Raw genomic sequence first — 26,288 nt, 5'->3', positions numbered from 1 at the left:
TTGCCTTTAACAATTGGTATCCATAAAGAAAAACTGTTGACACATCTGAAACTGAAAGGACAGTCTTAATGTGTAATATTGGTATACTAGTCAATACTTCCCTCCCAGTAGGTGATGGTGTGTGTGTGTACTGTATATACACACTTAGTTTTCATTTAGAGTTCTTTCTCTTTCAGATTTCATTATTGAACAGTCCATTAACATTATGAATAATGCTATAAGGTATTCTGATAAATAGGAATAGCTAAAACTAGATCATCAGCTGGTGTATATCAGTGAAACTGCTTTGGAATTAGTGGAACTGTACCTATTTATAATAGCTGATCTGGCCCATTATCTGTATCTTCATCAGCTTGCTCTGTTTGATTCAGATCATGTTTAAAAGTGCCCCAAATTGCTTTAACATTGGTCAGCCTCATCTCCATTACTCAAATATCAACATTCCTGAAATGATATATCCAAGCCTTCCCTCTCTCCCCCATATAGAGCAAGGAATTTAGACTAAAAGGAGTAACTCTCTTTCTGTCTTGCTGAGATTCAGTTTAACACCCTGAGTAATAAAAAGTTATTGAGATAAAATGGACAAACACACATAAAGGAAGACATAAGTTTGAATAGTTTCTCTTGCTAGTACTCCCTACACTCCTGTTGCAAATCAATTTGACACTAGTCCCAAAAGTAGATGAAATACATTCAAATAGGAAAAATAAGAATGTAAGCCAAGATTTTCAAAAGTAGCTGTTGCCAAGTAGCCACCTTCTGCAAATCAATCTCCATTTCCTGACAGCCCCACCATTCCTGATAGTCACTCAGTGGGGATCTCAGCAGAGGTTCAGTTGTTAACTTCATAATTCCTGCAATACTTTACAAATATTACTACACCTAATTCTGGTTATCCTTTAGCGTAAGTTGTAGAGGTCTGGTTTTCTAGCCTTATTGCTACCTGTGTGCATTAGCTGACAAATATGTCTGTGTGCATGCAGCCATGGAGTCATTACACTTTGGAGTAATGATCTGTGACTTGCAGCTGCTTCCCCTCCTGGACTCAGATCTACTCTTCTTCTGTAAGAATCAAATGAAGCCTCTAGATCATTCCAAATTTCCGTTGCTGGTTTGGTTTCCCTGGGAAAAGGTCTGCATGTTCTTTTGCACACGTGTGTGTCCACACTTCCTCTCTGTAGAAAATGTTCTGTTTGAAGGTTACTCATCAAGGCCTACAGTGATAAATCTTCAGCTAAGTCTGAGGAGATTTAAATGTGCAACCACCAATATCATTAGTGGAAATTGGATTGCTAAATCAATCCAAGTTTGTTCAGAATTGGCTGAACTGAAGATGTAGTTTCACGCTTCTCTGTTCTCTCTCCCACAAAGTAAGAGGAGGGCTTGTGACCCCCCAGAAAATAACCTTTTGACCCCCAGTTTGAGAACCTCTGGATTAATGCATGCAGCAATTTACAAACATTTTATAGAATCCAAACACATTATTGCAAGGTTAACACTTGTCTTGAACAATATTAATGTATAGGTGAGCTGGTCTGGCTTCCAGCTATGAATTTGTCAGTGGTGAGCTAATGCCAACAGCCTTGGCCAGAGCTGGCACCTGGTCTGCCAGCGTCACAGCCACCCTTTCACATGCAAGGACATTTCCATTACATTACATCACCCCACACCTCCTGTGCACTTACAGTTTTCTAGGAAAAAAAACAATAGCAACCCTCTTATTTTTGATAGGGAATTCAGGGTGGCCTTGGACACTAGGCCAATCCAGGAGTTTAATCCTACTGCTCTAAATGTACAGTAAAGACCAAATCCTTCACAAGATGTATTTTGCCTTTAACTAGTATTGCTCAAACAAGCTGTGCAGTTTCATGGTTATAAATCCTCCTGCATGTTGTGCTCAAACACATTAAATCATCCTTAGTCATCAACTTCAGTGGAGCTGTGACAACTGACAGCAGCTAAAGATCTGCTCCAAGAAGAAAGGACATTTAGGCTCATTCAGCTCTAGAGTCTAAAACTCTCATCCAGAGCTTTGCCCGAGTAAGGATCTCAGGAATTGGCACTCTACATTTGTTACCATAAAATTTAAAAAAGAAAACAAAGCCCTAAAATTACTCATTCAGAACTGTTGATAATTAAAGAGATTTTACAACATTAAGCGCATTATGCAAACATGTTCCATATGGACCATTTTAACATAACTGCTCTGGCTAATATGGACAACTTGAATTCAGCTGCTGTTCTTGAAAAGTTATTTAGGAAAACACTTTATAACTTGTGTATCGAACTTTTAGTATATTTCCTATTAGACAATTTAGGGCTGAGTGAATATTTGGCAGCACTGCTCAAAGAAATGCACACTTCTGGATTAATTTCACTGTCAGTTTTTCTTAGCTTCTAGTTTAAGGTCCATTTATGTGAAGTTGCTTTCACTGCATAAAATAGTAAAAGCATGTGAAACTGTTGCCATGGGTTACCGCTTACGTATTTATAAAACCATTTACTCTGCAAAAAATGAAGAACTGACTGCATATGTTTTGCCAAATTACATTAATTAGAAAGGACTGCAAAGGACTAAGAGGCTAAGGTACAACGTTGACTTCCTTTTTCAACAGATTGGAGACATGTTTAAAGTAAGCACTTATTTATTCAGTATCTTGTTCAGTGCGGTACCAAAAGAGGAAGGAAATTTGTGAAGAATATACCACAGAGAAGGTGGGGGAGGGAGAAGGAAATAAAGTTTTTTACATTTTCTTGCAGTGCTTCCAGTAGAATGAATGACCTGTCCAAATCCATATTTTTCTTACGGTATCTAGTTAAGTGTATTAGAGCAATAAGAATTCTAAGTTTTGAAAAGTCACCGTTCGGGAAATTGAACATTATATTGGAGATGAAGAGAGTGCTTGCACAACTAAGTCTTGGTGTGTGCGCTGTGCATCCTGTTTGGCAACAAGGAAGCGGTGATGTTCTGTCAGCTACTCAGTGCATTGACAGATCTGACAAAACTATAGAAATGCAAAAGAGAAGCTAGTCTATTTCTTTAGAACGTATCAAAGTGTTTTTGTGTGAAAAATATATTGTGACTGCAGTGGTTCCGATGTAATTAATAAACTGCAGTAAAACAATGGGTGCTTCTTGCTCTTTCTTCAGAGTGAGGATCTGTTGTCTTTGTTGTTATAAAGAAGCGAGAACTTTATCCTCTCTTTTCCCCCTTAATTTTATTAGTACCTCCTAAACCTGTCCATCTCAAACCTGGGCAGGAAAGAATTCCTCCAGCACCTTCTCGGCCTTTGCCAGCTGATCCCAAGTCATCAAGAAGCTTAGTGCCTGAAGAGGAAGAAACACAGACATCATCAGGAGTCAACATCCTCATTGAAAAATTTGAAAGTATTAGGTAAATATTTATATTTGTCTATTTCTACTAGTGTCATTTTTTGCATTTGGGTTGAAACTTCGTCTCAGTGGGAAGAAAAAAATCAAGAAATATTTATTATAACTATTGTGACAAATTCATATAGAGCAATTTGTCTAATCATAAACCCTAAACTTAACTGAGTTCATATGAGGACTTTATACAAAAAGCAATGTTGCCAAAAAACTTATTGGTCTATATCATGCCATCAGTCACCAGGTAGGAGTCTCCACTGAAATCAGTGAAGAGTTGTGCCTAAAAATAACCCAATGTCTGCTTTTAGTAGGCAAAGTCTGGGTCGGAATTGTTTTGCTATTACAAGATCTTGATTATTGTAGTTACAGATCACAGCATATTATAGATCAGGCTAATGTACAAGCTAGTTTCTACAGAAATCGCATTTGTTGAATTTGGTTGGTCAGTTTTACTGTAAAATTGGCTGATCTTGCAAACCCTATTCAGAGGAAATTCCCATTGAAGGCCAGGCCTGCAGGACAGGGTGTGGAGTTTAAAAAAAAAAAAGTTATTTCCAATAATTGTGATATTTAAACTGGTCACATGAATTTTAAAAGTTATGCTTTGATATAGGAAAATACTACATTGCTGTCCCTTTAAAATTTCATCTCTCTTGTAAGGAGATCCCCAGCCCCGAAGGGATAATTCCATTGAAGAACAATGAGTTCCTGTCTTAGAGGGAGGGAAAAAGACACTTCCTCCCTGCAGGACAGGAGGATTTTAAAGGGATAGCAAGTGACATGGCGTTGTGTGCAACTTTTGAATGAGTATTTGTTTCAGTTATTCTGACTGGAATTTTCAAAGGTTCTTAAGGGAGTTAGGGCCCCGCTGCCATTGCAACTGAATGGAAACTGGGCTCCTAACTCCCTTAAACACCTTGGAAAATCCCAGCCTCCAATTCAAATGACCAAGGTGCTTCCTCTTCATTTGTAGGCAGCCTACCCACGTTCTTCAAAGAAACCAGTTAAATTTAACTTTTAAGATGGAACCTGGATTGGACTCTTCCAAACAGCCAAGCTCAAGTGACTGTGAAGTGGTAGCTTCCTGTGCCAGTTCTACAAACGAAAAAAGTGAGCCAGATGAAAATGAGCCAGACGTCCTGTGCAGTGCAGAACTGTCTAATGCAGACATAATGAAAATTAAAGAGCTAAGCATCAGGGAAAACAAAAGCTACGAGGACTGTACTGCTGTGAATGTGAGCAAAGAGCCCTCTGGAGAACTGGAGAGTAAGGACTCAACCTCAGAGCTGAATGGTAATGGTAAAATTCCCAACAGAGACAGTGGAATTGACAGCCCTTCTTGTAGCGTGGCGGGAGAGACTTTCCCAAACGAAGAAGGCACAGACCAGAAGAAGTCCACTGCCTCTGGGAATCCAACAGAGATGGAAACTGACAGCAAGGGTAGCAAGTCTTCACCTGGAGAGCAGAAGAGAGACTCAACCCAGGATGAAGACAGTGATCTAGATGAGGGAAGTAGCGAGGAACAAGAGACAGCAGAAGTGCCAAAGTTAGAAGATTTAGATGTAAACAAGGTAAGATACTTATTTGTTCATCACTTTCAAACCTTAAGCCCTGATTCTGCAACTGGCCTTGTGCTGGGGAGACACCGTTGCATCCATATTCACGGATTTTAAATCCAGAAGGACCATTATGACCATGTAATCTGTTGCTGTGTATACCACAGGTTATACACAGAGTTAGAGTATCTCTTTTAGAAAGACCTCCAGTCTTGATTATCACTTGGCTTCAAGTGGTAGAGAATCCACCACATCTGTTGGTAAGTTGTTCCAATTGTGCTCAAATTGCACTCAGAGCTAAAAACGTGAACCTTAGTTCTGGTTTGAATTTGTCTAGCTTCAGCTGTTGGATCCCAGGGTGCAGGAGTCTACCTGTGTGAAGCTCCTGGCAGGATTGGGGCCTCACATATTCATATTTGAAATCATAGCCTTATGGAAGTACTTGCATGTCATTTGAAGCCTTTGTTGTATTTTTTATAAAGGCGTTTATGCCTTTTTCTCTTTTATATACTGTGGGTGGAAAAGTTTCTTATTAAGGCTGGGGTCTCTGTAAATTACAATGTTTCAAGTCAGTAATATATTTGAATACAGTGTGCAAAGGGTCCAGTCCTGGAGCAGTATTACCTAACTTATGATAAGCAAGGAGCAATACTGGTTCACTGTTCAAGCAGTTCTTTGCACGTAGAAGACAACATCCTGGAATACAGAGTACTGTAGCTCCCAGCTGCAGCAATATACATAGCAGTCAGTAATTTTATATTAAAGGAATATGTAATTAACTATTTACTAGGGCTGTCATGCGATTAAAAAATATAATTGTGATTAATTGCGCAATTAAAAAAATTAACAGCGATTAATTGCACTGTTAAACAATAATAGAATTAGTGTGAGTGAGAGGAGAATCAGATCCCTGGATCCAGAAACATTTACAGGCCTCCACTTCCAAAGGAAAATATAGCAACCCAAGTGAATCTTGTGGTGATGGGCTCAGAACTTGTTAATAATATTTGTAAATCCACATGCATCAAACACAGTGTTCTAGTTACTAGTTCAGTGTTACTAGTATGAGTCATGTCAGAAGGAAGGACAAAAACATTGATTTTGGTGTCACTGAGAACATTAACTTCAGAGAAATAGCTGACATGAAGGCAAAACTTGAAAGTTTATTCTGGCAAATGCTGCTTCTCAAAGTGAAGGTTGTTTACATTTTCCAAGCAGCATGATGAATGAATACACAGTCCATTCTACTGTCAAACAAAACTTTCCTGCGTAATTGTAATAGTTTATATTTATGCAGCTAGAATTTTTGATCTGGGGAATCCCAAAGCGCATTATAGGCTTAACCAACTGACGCTAAAATGTAACTGTCTAAAAGATGGCTTCACCAACTGTATAAGTCCACCAGCCCTGAGCTGGAGAGCAGCAAACATTCAGCAATGCTCCAACTTCAGAACAAATACTGAGAGAAAAGAATCACTGTCTGACAGATAGTGGAACCCTGAGCAATAACTAATGTCGGTTTGATAAACTACAGCTACTTGGAACAACCTGATTGACCAATGGTGTAGTTCTGTCAAAAGAGGAATGAGGGTAAAGCAGCAGAGGAAATATATTTGGATTTGTCTCCGTGTGCATTTTCTGTAGTTCACAAAAACTGCAGAGACCATGAGAACCATGAACCTGACGCAGATTTTTATACCAACTGCACTGGACAATGAAGTAAGAATATAAGGAGTCGTGCAGGAATCAGGGTATGGAGGTTTGAGAAGCTGAATCAGGGGGCTATCTGGGCACCCAGGAGGGCTGCAGGAGCTGCTTAAGGCCAAAGGAAATCTGCAGAGGGCTAGAGGGAACGGAATGGTGCAGGATTCATCAGAAACTGCTGGGGGAGGATTCAGAGAAAGGGACATGGTGAAGCTCTTCAGGTGTGTGGGTCCCCTGACCTATAGAAGTGAGCTCCCCTTTCCTCTCTGGCTCCCCCAGGGTCTGATTTCTACTCATTTTCCTAGCTTGCTTCCAAGCAGGCCTTCTAAACTTCATAAAACTGGTTGCAGTTTTTAGTAGGTCTTCAGGAACCATTCATTTATAAAGTCTGCATTCAAGTCTGCCAGTACTGTGGGCTTCTGTAAGATTTATAAAATGTTCACACTAGTCCATGCAGACTTTATAAAATCTTCATTAGGCCCAAGTTCTGATCAGGATTTAGAGCAAGTCTTGGGGACTTCATAAGAGCTGCGCTGCGGCAAAGCAGGGAAAAGGAACGGGGGTCGGTGGTTTTCAACCTGGTGTCTGAGGCTCTCTGGGGGACCACGAGCAGGTTTCAGGCGGGTCAGCTAAGCACGGCCAGCATTAGACTCGCTAGGGCTCAGGGCAGAAAGCTGAAGCTCTGTCGCTCCGGACTGCAGCCCCTGTGGTGCCCCTTGTGGCATGGGGCCCGAGGCAATTGCCCTGCTTCCTACCCCTTAATGCCGGCTCTGGCTTTTACATGGAGAAAAACAGTTGTGGTACAGGTGGGCCATGGAGTTGTTATAGCATGTTGGGGTGGGGGCGGGTCTCAGAAAAAGATTGAGAAACCCTGGTATAGAGCCCGAGGAAGCATGGGAAGGCTGGGAGTGGAGGGGAGATACTGTGCAAAAGTCAGCTGAGAAGCTGGGGAGCTAATGAGAGCTTCAGGAACCACAGGTGAAATTCTATGGGGAATTTGAGCTACGAATGGGTCACTTGGGCTTGGGGGAGTTTGTCATACTTCCAGGGAACCTATCTGACTCCCTTTGCACACCATAAAGTCTGCAGAATCCTGGCTGGCCATTTGCTGTTGACTTACTTCAAAAGTATGCCTTTATCTGCCTCATAATTGGTCCTGTGCACTAAATCTCCTGTGGAGTTTCTAGATCAAACTTTTTCTGAGATAAATCATGACTAAAAAGGACTTATTCGTGTTTTCTAAATTACACAGTTTTTTTTCTTCTAAGTCTCAATCTCAAAAATGGCTGGCCTGAATTGCTATACACTAGGCCAAAAGACCGTGCAAGATCAAATAAGAACAATTATCTGGGTATGAGAAGGGCCTGGAAATTGGACAGCATCAACAAGAAAAGTGAAAGAGTTCTTGAGCACACAAACATCTCCGTAGTGCTGCAAATGTCCTTGCTCACGTAGAGCACTCTGGACTCTAATCCTACTAGCAGGGCTTTCTGAGTCAAACATGTGCTACTGCTTGTTGTTTATTTGTACTGAGGTGTAGTGCTTAAGAGCCCCAGCCACAGACAGGACCCCTTTTGCTAGGTGCTGTACAAATAAAGAACAAAAAGAGGGTCCTTGTCCCAAAGAGCTTACAGTCTAATCTATTGGTGATAGCAGCAGCAGGCTGGTCGATACGATGATGATGTGTGTAGTATAAGAATCTAGACAAGATACCTTTATACTAACGGTATGACTGTGCTCCAATAATTTTTGGTTTTCATGTAGGTGATCCTTTACTAAGACTCAATTTTGGAAATATTGTATTTCTTTGGTCTCCTGTGATAAACCTTCATAGCTCTGTCACTTAATTCCAACACCAGAACTAAAAATTCTACAGTGTCATATTGTAGAAGGGCTTGGCTGTCTCGGGGATTGAAGCCTTCCCCTGCAGTCCACTGGTTCAAATAGAATTGCTAATAACAGAAAGTTGTTACAATCTGAGTGCTGTTCAGTCAGCGGTCTTTGTGAACTGACATGGTTGTTCAGTCCATCTCCCAGTGGATGTGTGCCACTTTTGCAAAATCCCCACAACACCAGGAGATGTGAGTCAGGCACGTTTCTCACTAGCCCTGCAGTCACCAACACATTTTTTTTTTCCAATTTAAAGTTTCTTTGAAGACTAAATTCAGCTAGTTGAACCTCAGGATGCCAAACAGAAAAGGGAGATCTATGCATTTACTGTTTCTATTGTGGATGAAGGCTCACCAGATGTAAAATGTTACAAAGCTAATAATGGACCCAGTCTCAGTCCTACTGGATGTATTCAAGTCAAACTGGACTCCCAGGAAAATTTTAATTTGTAAGGAATGCAAGCCCAAACCAGATTTATCCCTTGTGTAATTGCAATGGGATGGATTTGGTTCATTTTAAAGATGTGCTTTACTGGCACACCAACATTTTATAAGATATTTGAGTTCCAGGGTGCAGCATTTATAATAATACACCTTGTTCCTCTTAGATCATTTATGTAATTAAATATATATGTAAAGTTTTCATTGTGAGTTTTAAATAACATAAACCATGTATTTGAAGTAAAGCTAATTGTTACTTTGCTTGGTGCTTTGAGTAGGTTAGGGAATCTGTAAATAGTGGCTTCTCTTTTCAATTTAAATGAGAAACTCTTGAGGGGAAGTAATTATCCCTATCGCCGGGATTTCCATATTACATTTCTACATTGTCCTCCCTTCCGCCTCCTTGATTCTGCTCACTTTGACTGTTACGGTTATTGGGCGCTATGGAATGAGCTGGGGAAAGCCCAGAGCATGCTCATTGCCTTACCTGACACCCTTGTGGGGAGGAGAGCTGGGAAGGTTTCTTAGGCTGCCCTGTCTCAATTGACTGTTCCATTACTGCTCATTCTGGAGCTGTCAGCTGGAGAAAGGTAGGGCCCAACCAGGCTGAAAGTTTATTTCACTCTCCCCAAAACCAGTTATTGTGTGGAAGGGAGGTTTCCCTTGAAATTAAAAAGCTCCTGCACAGTTATAAGGGAACAAGGAAACATCAATCACCACCAGACTTTGAGATTGGGGGCAGAGAGAGTGCATCCTCTCTGTCTGAAAAGGACTTTTTAAGAAAAAAAATCATGCCAGGGGTTGGATCTGTTTCTTCCTGCTTTTTCTCTACCCACACCCGTACAAGCACCCCAGTCTTTGCAGCCACTCAGCAGGGGTAACTAGTAACTGTAGTAACATCCATGTCTCTGGAAAGCTTTGTATCTTGTAGTCAGAACAGGGTGCATAGTAATTACAGCTGCGGGTTGGTTTAATAATGACTTGATGATTCCCAGTCCACCAAGTTAAGTGGAGCTCATTAATAATCGCTGATCTCCTCCCCCGCACTGTACTTTCTCCTCACTCCTTCACCCCCTTCCCCCCCCCCCCCCAAAAAAATCCCCAGCCCCTTTTGAATCAATAAACCTTTGCTGGTGAAGTACTATTCCCCACTGTGAGGCTTGTATTGTTCTCTTTAGACTAGTTTTAAAATTCCTATGTCATGTAGCTTCCCTTTGGAGTCTAACACATCTCACTATCAGCACACAATTATTGGAATATATTTCTTAAGTAATTAGGATTTTTATCTGTCTTTTGTCAAAATGAAAATGGACAAGGGGAGCTTATCAGTTTTGATAATGTCTCAGAAAACGTCAGCAGCGCAGAAACTGAGACATGTTAGCCTTGATATACTTCCAAGAGAGGGAATGAAATGAAAGTGGGATTGGAGCCACTATCATGTTCTGTAGACTGTTAATGTCAGGATTTTTGGTGGAACTACTGCTTGGCATGGACTGAGTAATATTTTGAAAGTGAGAACATTTTTTCATGTCTTTTTATTTAAATGTTTGCAGTAAAAGGAAAAATAAGTAGAGAAATCCCCCCCCCCCCCGGTCTGTCACTGTACTGTCTGAGTGCCTTTCACATAAAAACGATAGCAATATCAAAGCCTATAGGGGACTTCATGGAGTCTCTAGCTTATCACCTCTTGTGGGTGAAAACTTTGTTTGGTGTAGTGATTTGAGGTTTTTTGTTATTTTCATTGATTTGTTTTTCAGTTTTTGCTGGAGGGTGTCTTTGGATAGAAAGGGTTGTCAATGTTGTTATCACTATGGTATTTGCAATGTTGTTGTTGCTGTGTTGTTCCCAGAATATGAGACACAAGCTCGTCTCCTTCACCAGCTGAAGTTGGTCTAATAAAAGATATTACCTCACCCACTTTGTCATTACAGTTGTGGAAAGATGTCATCAACTAGGAAGGTTTTGCAATGTTTCCTAAAGATGCTCAGGCTCTAGAGCAGGGGTTGGCAACCTACGGCACACGTGCCACCTTTGGCATGCGAGCCAATTTTGCCCGGCACGCAGCTGCCAGCCGGGGTCCTGGACACTGGCCCCGCTCAGCCTGCTGCCGGCTGAGTGAACGGAACCCCAGGCTGGCAGGAGGCTGAGCGGGGCCTATGGTTGGGACCCCAGACCAGCGGCAGGCATGCCCTCCGGCTCCCCCCTCACCACGCTCGGGTTCTGCAGCTCCCGGGAGTGTGAGCCGCCAGGGGGCAGGGCCCTGACTGCTGTGGGAGGGGTTGGCGGCTCACATTTCCGGGAGCCGCGGAGCCCGAGCACGGCGAGGGAGGAAGCCGTTGGGGCACACGGGGACCGCCGCCCGCATGCATCTGCTGCAGGAGCCCCTGGGGGGGGCACCCCCCGGCTCCTCCCTCACCGCACTCGGGTTCTGCGGCTCCTGGAAGTGTGAGCCGCCGTTGCTGCTGCCCCTCCCGCAGCTCCTCCCCTCCCGCTGCCTCAGCACTCCACGTGGAGTTTTGCCTCCACGTGGAGCCAGCATCTGACTGGCATAGGCCTGGTAAGGGGAGTCCCGGGGCGCAGTCAGGGAGCAGCGGGAGGGTTGGATGGGTTGGGAGTTCTGGGGGTTCTGTCAGGGGGCGGGGAGCGGTTGGATGGGGCATGGGAGTGCCGGGGGTCTGTCTTGGGGCGGAGGTGTGGATAAGGGTTGGGGCAGTCAGGGGACAGAGGGGGGGTCGGGTCCTAGGGGGGCAGTTAGGGTGGAGGGGTCTCAGGAGGGGGCAGTCAGGGGACAGGGAGCAGGGAGGCTTAGGTGGGGGTGGAGTCCTGGGGGGCAGTTAGGGGCAGCAGTTCCAGGAGGGGGCAGTCAGGGGACAAGGAGCGGGAGCAGGGGGTTGGGGATTCTGACTAAGGCAATTGGGGTGGGAAGTGGGAGGGAGTGGATGAGGGCAGGGCTAGGGCAGGGCTCTCCCCTCTTTTTTGATTGTTGAAATATGGTAACCCTAGGCGAGGGGGAATCTGGGGGGCGCATGGGGGCTGGTGCCCACATACATCCACTGCAGCCAGCAGGAGTCCTCGGGGGGGCACCGGGCCGCAGTCTGGGCAGGTGGGGTCGGGGGGCGCAGCTGCTCCCTGCTAGCGGCGCCGCCGCCTTTGCAGGGCTGCTGCCTCCCTGCACCGCACCGGCTCCTCCATGGCTGGGGCTCGCTGCTGCCACAAGTGGGACGCTCTGGCTCTCCGGTGCCTCCGGAAGGCGTCTCCTTCCTGCCGAGCTGCTGCAGTGGCCCAAGCCCGGCAAAGCCAATGAGTGGACTTGGGTCGGGGGCCACCTGGGTGGGAAGAGCTTGCAGGGGGGCACTGTGCACCCTCCAGGGGAGTTCAGGGGGCGGGGAGGGGGGAACCTGGTCTGGAGAGCATTCCCTGGGCATGGCTGGCCCCTGGGCAGGCTGGTCCCTGGGGTCTATAAAAGCTCGTTTGGATTTGCCCCCTCAATGAACTGATGTGCCGGGCGGTGGGGTGGGGTGGGGCGGCAGGTGGAAGTTTCGCCTAGGGCCCAAAATATCCTTGCACCAGCCCTGCCCCAGGGGGTGCGTGCACCCCAGGTTAAGAACTACTGCACTAAACTGATAAGATCTGCATTTTAATTAAATTTTAAATGAAGCTTCTTAAACATTTTAAAAAACGTGTTTACTTTACATACAACAATAGTTTATAGACTTAGAGAGAGAGACCTTCTAAAAACGTTAAAATGTATTACCGGCACGCAAAACCTTAAATTAGAGTGAATAAATGAAGACTCGGCACAGCACTTCTGAAAGGTTGCTGACCCCTGCTCTAGAGTCATCTAAATTCCTCTGGAAGTTCATTCCATAGCTGGATCCCCTCATTGTCCCTAGCTCTCATGTACTTCATCCTGGGCTGTGTGATCTGCGCTGTCTCAGGGCAGCACCTCTGTCTTGGTACACTGCTACCTCGATATAACGCCACCCAATATAACATGAATTTGGATACAACACGGTAAAGCAGTGCTCTGGGGGGCGGGGCTGCGCACTCCAGTGGATCAAAGCAAGTTCAATATAACACGGTTTCACTTATATCGCGGTAAGATTTTTTGGCTCCCAAGGACAGCGTTATGTCGAGGTAGAAGTGTAGTTCATAGATCGTAATTAGGGCTATAATGTAGTTGGGGATTGATCTATTTATTCCATTGAAAATTAGAATCAAGACCATAAACAACCATCAGAACTTGACAAGGTGCCTCTGTTTGGGCTTGACCATGGATATGATGTGCTCACAATGGCTTAAACTGTGGAGGACATCACAAGGAATATATTGTAAGCTTAGAGAGGAAGGGTGATCCAGTGGTTAGGGTGCAAACCTGGAACTTGGGAAACCCACGTTCAATTCCCTGCTCTGTGACTGATGTCCTGTGTGACCTTTGTCATCACTTTGCATCTCTCTGCCACAGTTCTGCATCTGTAAAATGGAGATAATATCTCCCTTCCTCACAAGGGCATTATGAGGATAAATACATTAAAGATATGAGGCACTCAGATTCTTATATGCCCCCCACCCTGTACTGTATTACCGTAGATATAGATCCTGCTGTGGCTATGTATCTATACAATAGATTATTTCTTACAAAGAGGCCAAAAAACTCATGCCTCAATCTCAAAGAAAGATCTTCCTGTTCTCTTGCTATTTTCTATTCCCAACACCACCTAGAGCCAATAATACCTCTTGGGGAGGAGAGATGCAGAAGTATAGGCTGTAACTGTGTGTGGGGGTTGGCTCCTATTTCATCCTGGATGATGGGTGCAACAAAATGGTTTTATTCAAGGGAATTGGCCATATTGAATCTCATTGCTCCATCAAGTCCAGTATTCTGCTGCTGGCTGTGACAAGTATCTGAATAGAACTCTGCATATTTGTTATCCATGTAGTTTATTGAAAGTTTAGTCTGTCTCAAGGCTGAAGAACTAGGCCGCCTACATATAAATGGAGTTTCAGTTCCAATTTTGTGGCATAATTTATCTGTTGGGAAACTTGACCTGGATTTCTGGGTCAGACTATTGGTCAAATTATCTCTGTGTGTTCCAAATAACTTTTTTTGCTTTAAAGAGGATGTGAAATCATGTTTGCTTCCTGATTCAACCTTTAAAGTCACACCATTCTGAAGGTTGAAACAGGTTTCTTAATTTATTTCTTTAGTGGTTTATGTGCAATGGAGTGTTGCCTCTTTGTTTCCTAAGTCAGTGACATTTAAAGGCCACAGATATATCCACTTAATTTTCCCTAAAGTGCACAGCTGCTTTGTCAGTCTTTTTGTCTTAATGGTGGTTAAGAAACAATGGATTTGCTATCTGATCACAATCAACTTATTGGCAACCCCTGGGATAGCGAGGCATCCAGGCGACAAGGAAGTGGATTTAATAGCCTAGGAAATAAATAACCTTTCACTACTGTTTTCAACTTTTTTTTTTTTTGAGTGGGAAGTTTTTCCATAACAATCATTTGCCAGAAACGTTTCTGATTTTAAAAAGAGCATGATCATATTTGACTTTGGATTACTTTTCACATAAGATATACCATGCTAGTCTGTCTGTCTGTCAAGATTCAAGACACACCCATCTTATAATAAATTGGAGATACTAGCTGCATATACCTGTTGACGTAACCTGCAGCTCTACATAGTCTATGAGGAGTTAGTGCCGTGTGTCACTTGAACAGTAATTTTCCCCAGATTTAAAGTCATGGCTTGGATTTGACCTGTTATTTCGCTGTGATGTATGTTCTTAACATAATCACTGCTCTGATGAGCACCTCCGCAAGTGTATGTGCTTTCTGGGGGAGAGAACCCATGTGGAATTATGGGTGATTGTTCATCTGACCCAACTCTTCTTGTGTTCCCTCCCACTTCTATACAATATGTATATGAGGCAGAATGCCCCCCATTTGCCTCTATGGGTGGGGAAGCTTGATGGGGCTGTCTATGAAGGGGGACAGTCCCAGCAGTGAGGAAGGGGACATTCGATGAAGGACACCAAGTAGCTCCCCCTCACCCCACCCCTACGAGTCTCTGGGACCCACTGGCCAGCTGGGAGGGAGAGGTGCTGATTGGCCAGCATTCCACAGCTCCCAGGATTTAACCTGGAGTGGGGGCCATGTCTAGCCTCTCTCGGCTCCATTCCAGCAGCAAAGAATTACTCACCACTCCCCTGCTTCCCTCTTGGTCTAGGGCAGAAGCAATCTGCACCCTCCCATATGTTGGTACAGTTTACTTCCCTTTTGGCTCTGGCTCAGCTGCACTGTCTCTTGCATTGGAGGGAAGGCGGGGTTTTGCAGAGCCTTGGCTATGCCCACTAACCCTCTCCTGTTTCCCCCACTCCACCCACTTCTGCAGGAGGAGTAGCAGCGTAGCAGTGGCTGCTCTTCCTAATGTGTGTGCTCTTCACTCTCCTGAGTAGGTGCATAGCAGGGCACTTGATTGAGCTCTGAGTAAGTGCAGTGCACACTCACGGCAGGCAAGCTGTCCAACTAGACTTTGTGTGTGTAATTACCCCTTTGCCTCTGTGACTGTGATAACTGTTCACACAGTTTCAGAGATCCTTCTGCATATGCGTGAACCTGGGCCTCTACTTTAGGAACTTTTGGTCCAGTGTTTTTGCAAAAGTAGAATTTGCCCCACTTTTAGTGTTGGAGAATAACTATGGCCACGTATGTGTTGTGGTTGGGAAGAAGTAATTGGACTGCTTGAAAAGGAACGAATGACCATAGTGCAATCATTACTTTCAACACACTGTAATAAGTATCAGAGGGGTAGCTGTGTTAGTCTGTATCTGTAAAAGCAGCAAAGAATCCTGTGGCACCTTATAGACTAACAGACGTTTTGCAGCATGAGCTTTCATGGGTGAATACCCACTTCTTCGGATGCAACACTGTAATAAGCTTCCCATGTCTGCAAAATAAACGCTTACTGCTTCCCCTTTTCTTGTCCTTCTGCTCATTCAGCCAGCATAATACTTAAACTACTTCAGAATATTTTTAACAACTGTAATATACAACGTGGTTATACTGACTAATCATCCAGCAAGAATATAAGGAAGAACAGAAGTTGAGCATATTTATAACGCATGTGTATACCCAGTAGGGGAACATATTTTACAACTTCCTGAAAATTACACTCGTGTTATCTGTACAATATGTGCTTATTAGTAAAGCTAACTTCACTGGTGCCCATTGTACATTATCAAGAATGTATTTATACATAGTCTGGAGTTTAAGTTTACAGGTATCTTTAGTCATTTATGCTAAATAAATAAAATAATCTGTCTGTCCATTACTCCCAAGAGTAAAAGTTTATGTTTCAATGCTGAGTTTATGCTTGGTTAAGCCTTGGAGCCTTAATCTTTTTGACATAATGCTGAACTCAAAGATATGGCTGGATGACAACATTATAACCAGCTAGTGATTTCGTTCCACATATCAATAGTGGCACTTATACAGCTCTTTCCATCCAGAAGATCTCAAAGCACTTTCCAGAAATGGGCAAACATCACCTTCTCCATTTTATATATAGCAATGAGAGATTAAGTGACTTTCCCATGAAGATACACGTGCGCCAGGGTCTCCCTCGCACCACAGAAAGGACAGGCTTCAGGGTTGGGAGTGAACCACGCCAGGTACACACCCGTGCTCACGACTCCATGGCAGAGCTGCCAGCTGATATCCCCGGCTGGCCGCGAAACTAGGGTAGAATACAAGCTGGCCCACCAGGGTTCCCCACCCTCCACAGCTGGTAATAGGTCCTGCCACTTGGTGTCCGGGTGGGACGCGAGGGTGGGGAAATGAAGTGTGTGGAGCATGAGCATGTACAGTTGTTCTCTTGGCGCGGTTGGGAAACAAACTGGCTGCAGAGCACACAGCTGGCTCGTGGTAGGAGGTGGAGAGGGCTGGGTGAGCTCACAGGGCAGGGGCCCAATGGAAAGGTCCAGGGGTGAGGGGTGGGCGGGGAGCACCCTCTTGCAGGACCCGCTCGAGGTCTACCCAAGAAGTGGGTAGTAAGGCGGCCTCAACCTCCTGAAGTACGCGCCAGGAGGGCCAAAGGTGTGGAGAGCCCCATGTGCCAACCTAGCCAATAGAAGGCAGGTATATTAGCCCCAGGATAAGCAGGTTTCTTTTCCCCTGGTAATTGAATAGGAGTTACTCCACGTTAATTAGGACACCTGGGGCCAATCAAGGGCCTGCCAGAACCTGTTAAAAGCCTCCCCTCCAGTCAGTTCGGTGCGCATAATAGGAGCTGTGGGAAGCAGGCATGCTACTGGAGAGCCAGGCAGTGCAGACACTGACAAATGCCAGAGACAGACCTCACGGGTACGGAGGTGAAGAGCAGGGGAAACCCTGCCCAACAGGGCGTACAGCTCTTCCAGGCCCCAGAGGTTTGGGGAGAAGACACTCCGCCAGAGGGAAGAGACTGAACTGGGCACCTGGCCTGCTGCCACTACATTTGGAGGAGTTACCAGAGACTAAGACGCTCCCCTCCCCTGTCAAGGAGCCCAGGAGGAACCCCTGCCCAGACAATGTGGGGGCAGTAAACCCAGGAGTGTGGGGAAATTCCCAGTGTATAGCAAATCTGTGGTATGGTTTGGAAGAGAACCTGGGTTTCCTGATCCACAGACCTGTGTTCTAACCATTACACATGCTGCCTCCCAAGCATGTGTTTTCTGGCTCACTCTTTTTCACCAGCATTTGTTGTCTAACTCATATTGGGTTAAAACCTGCTTGCTTTACTCAAGTAAAGAGGCTTACTGACTTCAGTTGGATTATTTGCATACATGAGTAAACCGAGGAAGAGGTAGCCTATAATGTCTTCATCCATATGGCAATTTGCTTTGTGTTAATTTCACCTTTATAAAATGTAAAGCCTGGAAGTTTCATGCTTTTTTTGTCCTAGTATCTTTAGGGCCAGCTCACGTTGATCAGTACTTTACTCCAAGAATACTAATCACAGAGTTAAGTATGGCTCAATCTTGGTATTCAAACTACAGAAGGCTGCAAGAGTAGGACTGGCTATAACAATTAATTCACTTTGTTAAAGGTTATGCCAGTTAGAAAATTACCAACCAAGCATTAATTTAAAATGTGCAATGTGACTATAAAGGGAAATGATTGAAAAATACAGCCACTTAAATGCCCATATCTCTGCCACCACCAGGAGTTGCTGCTGTAGTGTAATATCACTTTAAAGCATTAGGTCCAGTTTGAGCTAAAATTAGCTTTATCCGTTGTTTGGTATTTAAACAGATGTCAACATGTTTTTTGGAAATGTAAACTGAGTTACAGAACGTGAGGCCCAGGACATTAAAAATAACTGTGTGCTATATAAAGCTTTACTTTTGAGAAGTAATGTATTTGGTTGCAACAAATTATTTTCAGGTTCTGAATTCAAACAACTGAAAAGATAGCTTTAGAGGCTGGCATGGTGGTCAAGTTAAAGCAGGTTAAACTTCTTGCCTTTCACCTAGAAACTCCTCCATTTTCAGCAAAATTGGCAAGTAACTAACTTTCTCCCCATGAAGAGATCCATCCATTCCTAACAATTTGAATGACCAAAGAGATACCTTGGTATAAAGTAATATGTTTTTTTATTTCCCCTTTGCAAGTTCAAATGTTATGAAAGCAGTGGTGTCCCATCATTTACTATAAATAGTAGGCACAACGATCAGTACTTATTCTGTGTAGAGCCAGGTAGGACACAATGCAATACGTTTAAAATGATACATTATTTCAGTTTCCTTTACAGGCTATGATTTTAATATTGGGAGGGTTGGAATAAGAGCTTATTTCACAGGATATCATAAATTATCCCATTGCACACAGCAAGCTGCAATGCACAGTACATAGGAACTGAGGAACTGCATCAGAGTAAGATGAAAGAAACATCTTTATAGAACAGTCATGGAAATGGATTCCTATCCTCTATCAGTTAGTGGTTGACTTGAGTTCTGAATCATGCATGTTTTATCCTAGCTAATGTAACTGTGGAGTTCTCATTTATCCATATAAATATCGAATTTCTGAATTCTGCTAAGTTCATGATCTCGATTCTATTTTGTGACAGTGAGTTCCACAGGATAAATTTAAGTGTTTTCCTTTTATTAATTTAAATTTGTTGGCTTTAAGTTTCACTGAATGTTCCCTGGTTTTGATTAAAAGCAGGAATTAATAGGAACACTTGATTTACCTTCTCTATGCAAAAAGTACCCCTATCATGTCTCCTGTTATTTATCTCCTCTCGGAACAGTCCAGTCTTTTCAATATTTCCTCTAACGGAAATCTTTTCATGCTTTTAATTATTTTTGTCACTTGTCTCTGGTCTCTTCTGTTTTTTTATGTGCTTCGGGGATGGGATGATCAGAAGTGGATGAAGTATGTCCTGTAAGGCTAGACCATCCATTTATATTAATGACATTCTAATATTTTCAGTATTATTTTCTGTCTCATTTGTAATCACCCCATTAGTTTGCCTTTTTGATCACCACTGCACACTGAGCAGATGTTTTCATTGAGCTGCCCACAATGAAATCCATGTTTTTCCCTTCAGTGGGTGCAATTAATTTAGAACAAGTATAAGCAGTTCAGAATTTTCCTTCAAAATATATTAGATTCCTTTGAATTTCTCATCTCTGTGCCATTGCCCAATCATTGAGGTCTCTGGAGTTTCTCAGTCTTCTAGCTTTGACTAACCTAAATAATTTATATGTGCATATTTTGCCCTCTTTCTGCTCATCCATTTTTCCAGATTATTAAAAGTTTAATCATTTTATTACTAAATACTAATGCTAATACAGAAACTTCGCAAGTTTCCCTGTCTTTATCTGCTAATTTAAAAACCTGTATATTTTCTAATGGGACCACGAGAGAGAGAGAGGAGATATTTGTTTCATAAGTATACAGTTTGCATTTAAAATCTTGGATGCTACAAATTGTTGATGGATATTAAAGAATTTGTCAAGAGGTTAAATGTATTTGTCTGCAACATGCTGACTCAGTGAACTTTAAGTACTGAAAGGGCTGAATTTATATATATCTAAGGCGAAACTAAGACTGAAGTGTGGATGTTATAATCAATCTCAAGTGACTGAATTATGTAAAAACCAGGACTGGGGAAAAATAGTTTGGTAGAAGGAATAGCACTAGGAACAATGGGATGAAAATAAGACAAGGTGAATTTAGCCTGGATAGCAGAGAGAACTTCCTAATAGCAAGTGGAAGAACCTCTCAAGGGAGGTACTGGAAGCTGCATCCTTATGCATTCAAAACTACACCAGGCATTATAAATATACTGTAGTGTACTCTGGTTTGTAGTTCTAGTAGTGAATTTAAAAATAGACATCAGGTAAAGTGGTGTCTAGCATGTTAGTCACCAGATTAGTGTGCTAATATTTGTAAAGGCCTGAAAACAGAATTCAAAGATTTTCTGTTTTGGAGTATTCTATCATTTGTAGCAAAATACAGAGAACTGAAGTGCTATCACAGCCAGCCATCACATGTTAATTAGGTTTTAGACAATAACTTTGAAAATGCACTAGCAGGAAACAGATCCTTTGATTAGAAATGCTGGGGCAGTTTCTCCCATGAGATGGCTTAATTCATTTCAATAGTTATACCAGGGATGAATTAATATTAGTGAGTCTTGGGGAATAGAATGTTTGATGAAAATAGGGTTTATATTAATTCTTGGATAACTTCATTTGTAATATTTTTTTCAGTGTACAGAGCCACAAAAGCTGTTCAACATTGCCAATGAACTGCTTCATACAGAAGAGGCTTATGTTAAAAGATTGCATCTGCTGGACCAGGTAATTCTGCTTTGATCAACTTGTGCTTCATTTTCAATCCACAAAACAGATTTCTTCAAATAAATGTGGATGTTGTGATTACTTTGTACATACTTTAAGACTTTTTCTGTGACATCAGATTATTAGTAAGAAAAAGTAAAATTTAGGTAGACATTATAGGTAGGGTTGAGAGTTGGCTTGGTAATTTCCTCTTAAAATCATGGATGAGTCATAGAAAGTGTTACTAAAATACAGTCATGATCTTGCCATTTCTTAATAGGTTACTCACTGCAAAACATTTCTTCCTGTCCATCTTCCAGCCCACAGTCCCGTTTCTACTTCCTTTTTCTCTGGCTTCCAGTATTCTTAAACTGGCTGGCATTTCCAGCTCGGGCTCCAGATCGACAGCTCTTGTACCATTTACAACTCAGCCTACAGGTATTGCACATGCTTTGGTCCCCATTAGTGTGCACTGTGCACAAAGTATGTTAAGTGTACACGGTAGAGAAGCTGGCTGCCAAAAGCCAAAACTGGTTTTGCTGATAGAATGAAGGATGAGATCAGCTTACTAGAGACAAGACAGTAGATGTTGGTTGAAGAAAGTGATGATGGTGAAGGGCTCTAAACAGCAATCACCTATTTAAAAAAAAAAAAAATCCTGTGATCTCTGCTGAGTACCATTAAAACAGGCCATAAGGAGTAGGAAAGAATCAACTTAGCTACCAGCACTCTAGGGACCACAAAGAGGAAGCAGTTACTCTCCTGAACAGATCCTGAAAGGAAATCATGGGGACAGTAAAATGCTTTGCGATATGATGGAATCTGTGACAGCTTTGTGACCCCTGACAGGCTTTTGTCAGTAGGAGTTGGGCCTGCATCAGCTCAGCAGAATCAGGCCCTTTATGTCTCTGGATTCTTCACCTAGCCACACTCTTTAATTTACCTCCTTCATGTTGGGGGTAAAAGTAAAACTGGTGCAACGATACTGCAGTTTTTAACTTCATTTGTGTGTTTAAATGGTCAGAGGTTAGAATTGTTCAGAAAAGTTGACTCTAGTTTCTGTAGTACTGTGGTGTTTTGGGGATCACCCAGATCATAGAATATCAGGGTTGGAAGGGACCTCAGGAGGTCATCTAGTCCAACCCCCTGCTCAAAGCAGGACCAGTTCCCAACTAAATCATCCCAGCCAGGGCTTTGTCAAGCCTGATCTTAAAAACCTCTAAGGAAGGAGATTCCACCACCTCCCTAGGTAACCCATTCCAGTGCTTCACCACCCTCCTAGTGAAAAAGTTTTTCCTAATATCAGTAAGATGTTCTGTCACCTCCAGCCCTATAACCTTAGTGTGCTTTAATGCTGTGCTGTTATAGCTCAGATCCCTGATACCAGTAGCCTGCCCAAGGTCTCATCCTGGCTTCCGCCAGCCTAGTTACGCCTTTTCGGTTGATTTCAGGAGTCCTTCCAGTTCTGAGGCTCCCCATCCTTCACGAGTTCTTAATTCCCAGACACACTGACTTTTCTCTTCCTGTCCGTCACCCCCAAAGGCATGAAATCAGTCGTCCCACCCCCCCCACCCCACTCCACACAGTTTGCACAACAGAGACCTGCTTGGGGTAAAAATAAACAAAAGGGTTGTTTAGTAGAAAAAACGCAGACTCAAAGATGAAATGTAAGGGAAGCCAACATACACAAGTTACACAGAAAATAAACATAAAGGCACCAACTCAGATGTGAAACTTCTATATTAGATAAAGTGCCTTTTTGAGTACAGATTACCTATTGCTTTTGAACAGTTTCCCAGGTTATCCCCTAACTCTGGAGGGAATCCAGCATTTCACAGACAGCTTCCTACTTAGCTCTGTTTCTGAATAGATTTCACTTTAGCCCCCTTCCATTTTAAAAGGGCTTGAAGGTTTGGTTTGCTGGATCTCCCCCCGTCAGCCCCTCTCTGTCAGTCACTATAGATATTCAAAGTGGGGAAAATTCCCTCCTCTCTTAGTTTTCAAAGCCTGGGGTTTTCTTTTCAGTTTCAAGTTGTTCCCATTTACTTTGATTTTTCCTCAACGTTTTTTTCCTGGGCTGAATAATTGCTAGGTGCATGGAGCGAGTCCCATCTGATTGGGGAAGCAGCCCCTCCCTGCCTGGCTGCCCACCACCCCACGGTGAGGTGGAGGTGAAACTGCACCACAGATTATGAGCACAGTTTCCTATATACACAAATACGTAAATTCAATAACCACAATCTGTATACATGTCTTGTAATGAGCAGCAATTTCTGAACACTACAAACTTTCATAAAAGACCAGACTTGATTCTTTTTTTTTATTTAATACCACAGTAATACAGTATGCAGTCAGCTGGTTCGACTGCTCATTTTGGGGGTTTAAACCTTCTCTTCTCCCACTGAGGGGTCTGGACCATGATTGTCACCCAGGCAATTGTGCAATTTATGAATGTGGGAGAAAGAAGGAATAAAAATGGTGAATCACTTTGGTAAGTCAGGTGTGCTGGATTTCTTAATGAAATCTGTCTTCTTGCTATGAATGCAGTTAGGGAAGCCATTATTTGTATAGAGCCCTTTCCACTCTGCCCCCTGGACTAAAGATTTCTATGGAAATTTGGAGTAGGTTGGGTTTGGATGAGCAGAGGTCTATTTCCAGGGACTTTAGGAAAATCTAGGGAGTGCTTTTCACTTTCATTAATGTACAGAGTACTTTTGTCCTGGACCTAATAAAGACAGGTAGGAAAAAAATCTGCTTTTCTTCAACTTGCTTTCACATCAAAAAATAACTAAACTAGTTTTAAACCTAAATGGGTTTAACGTTCCCATCTGAATGAGAATGAGATTATTCTGTGTGACAAACAAAGTAACTTCAAAGAAAAAAACAAAAATGACACTCCAAAATACAGAACATGTGATCCTATATTAAAGCACATTAGTCATCATTTAAATAATATTGTTCATAACATAATGCCAGGTTTTAAATTTATGTTAAGTAACTGGTAATATCTTTTTTTTTCCCCATTCAGGTATTTTGCACTAAATTGTCAGAAGCAGGTGTTCCAGCTGAAGTGATAACTGGCATCTTTTCAAATATTTCCTCCATCTATTGCTTCCATGGACAGTTTCTCCTGCCTGAGCTCCAAAAAAGAATTACACAAGAGTGGTGGGTAAACCAATGTATTACAAATAAACATTCAGTTTGCAGGCATTCTAGCGATCAGAAAGCCTAATCTTACAACATAGGTTTTAATTACACAAGAACATACTATTTCCCATATAATACAGTAGGCCATCATACCTTTTTTTAATACATGCCAAGATACAAAGACAAACCTAAATAAAAAAAATATTGTCTCACAGTGCGTTATGGGTCCAAAACATTGCAAGGAGCTTCTTGACGAGGCATCCAATCAACCCTTGTCTGTTCATTCCCTTTGCAGCACCTACCATTGGCCACTATCAGAGGACAGGACACTGGGCTTGATGGACCTTTGGTCTGACCCAGTATGGCCGTTCTTATGTTCTTAAGAGCTGTCCTCCTTGACAGTATTTCCACCATTTCAGTAGTACAATACCATAAGACAGCCAGATCACTTACTATTTTTTTTATTACTTTGGCCCCACAAGTGGTTCTGCGAGGCAATCAGAAAGGCAGTGGCAAACATCAACATATATACTTATCCAAGGATGCTAGCATGCTCCTATAATGGAATAGAGTTTTATATGCTATATCTAAGGCTTGATTTGATCAGTCCATTTCTTTAAGAACTAAATTGTGACTATATTAAGATTAACTGTAAATGTAATTTTTGCTAGAAATAGTTTCACACAATGTATGAAGCCATCTAGACAAGTTACGTAGATCTGTAAATATGTTAGTCTATTGTCATATCTGTTCCATTTGTGTTTTATACCTTACATCAAATTCTGTTTGACTCTGAAATTCAAATGCATTGTCTCCTGCAAGATAAACTGCTATAATCATAATTATTTTAACATCCACATTGTACACACGTAAGTATTTCTTTAAGCATAAGCAGTTGTTTTTGTTGAATATTTAATAATGTTTATGCTCCAGTTAGACCCTGAAAATTGCACCAAGTTGTAAATACGGAAGATATGGAATGCATAGACCTAGAAAATTAAATTTGGGATGACAAGTTGGCTGTAAAGACTTTTCTTCCTGTAGAAAGCGTAGTGTGTTCTGACACTGTTGTTATATTAAACTATAAAGTCAACTGAAAGTTAACCTGCTTATCTACTCTGAAATGATGGAGACAAGATCAGAGTTCACATCTTACTCCGCTGAGTCTACTCTTTTTCATACTGTACATCAGTGACCAGAGGGAATAAGCAAAAACATTGCCACATTTGAACATGACTAGAAACTATGGGGACAGCCATTACTAACTATGAGGAAGACTAGACACCAGAAGGATGCTGGGAAGTCAAACGCATGCATGGGCTATTAAATGACTAGTACAGTTTAATGTAGATTAAAATTAAAGTTATGAGCTTAGTGTTGGGGTGAAATGACAAAAAGGCATTGTCTCCTAATGGCCATGACCTGCAAGACAGCCACTGGGAGAAAGGTCCTACTTTGAGAGTGAATAGAAACTTAGAGCTGGCATTTGCAAAAAGTCTCAGGGTATGTCTACACTACCCACCGGATCGGTGGGCAGCGATCGATCCAGCAGGGATCAATTTATCACATCTAGTCTAGATGTGATAAATCGACTCCCGAACCTTCTCCCGTCGACTCCTGTACTCCAGCGCCGCGAGAGGCGCAGTCAGAGTCGACGGGGGAGCGGCAGCAGTCAACTCACCGTAGTGAAGACACCACGGTAAGTCGATCTAAGTACATCAACCTCAGCTACGTTATTCATATAGCTAAAGTTGTGTAACTTAGGTCGATTCCCCCACTCAGTGTAGACCAGGGCTAAGAGAGTTAGACACCCATCTCCATAGAAACTTGTGCACTGAACTTCCTTTGGGCTCCTTGGAAAAATCCCAGCCTACATCTATCAGTTCTAGGATTGCCACCTAGGATTGCTAATATTAGCACATAGCTATCTAAAGATGTCACTGTGCTTAAGCCTTACAATAGCTGTATGAGGTTGGTGAGGGTTGTCACAGACGGGAAAACTAAAGCTCAGGAAGTGTGACTGGTCACACAGGACTGAAATAGAACCCAAATCTTCTGGTTTCCAATCCAGCCTTATTCCAACGTTGTGATGGTTGGGCCAGTTAACCATTATTGTAATTGTCCCTTCCCTTGTGTGCGCAGTCAGCAAAAGGAATGCAAATACACAGATAAGGGATAACACCATCTCCTGGACCCTGAATAAAATCTTTTCTAACAAGCCCTATGTACATCCTGAGGTCTTGTCTCTCCTAGGCCTCCATTCTTCTCTGAATTCTGGCCCCTCTCATGCTGCTCCAGTGGCATAAGGGGGATGAAAACTTAGCTGA

The 26,288-nt window shown here is 42.6% G+C and overlaps 1 protein-coding gene across 2 annotated transcripts in view; it reads left to right on the top strand.

Annotated features, from left to right (window-relative positions):
- Window positions 1-26,288, top strand: part of FGD3 (FYVE, RhoGEF and PH domain containing 3) — a 183,433-nt gene that overhangs the window by 100,641 nt on the left and 56,504 nt on the right. For both annotated transcript variants that reach the window (XM_039481891.1, XM_039481892.1), the window contains exons 3-6: window positions 3,226-3,394; window positions 4,361-4,958; window positions 20,746-20,835; window positions 23,843-23,979. In XM_039481891.1, the coding sequence (XP_039337825.1) occupies window positions 3,226-3,394; window positions 4,361-4,958; window positions 20,746-20,835; window positions 23,843-23,979 (994 nt within the window). The remainder of the gene's footprint in view (window positions 1-3,225; window positions 3,395-4,360; window positions 4,959-20,745; window positions 20,836-23,842; window positions 23,980-26,288) is intronic.

This window comes from Mauremys reevesii, linkage group 7 (assembly GCF_016161935.1).
Source record: "Mauremys reevesii isolate NIE-2019 linkage group 7, ASM1616193v1, whole genome shotgun sequence".
Lineage (NCBI taxonomy): Eukaryota > Metazoa > Chordata > Testudines > Geoemydidae > Mauremys > Mauremys reevesii.
This window is presented reverse-complemented; position numbering and strand designations above follow the sequence as displayed.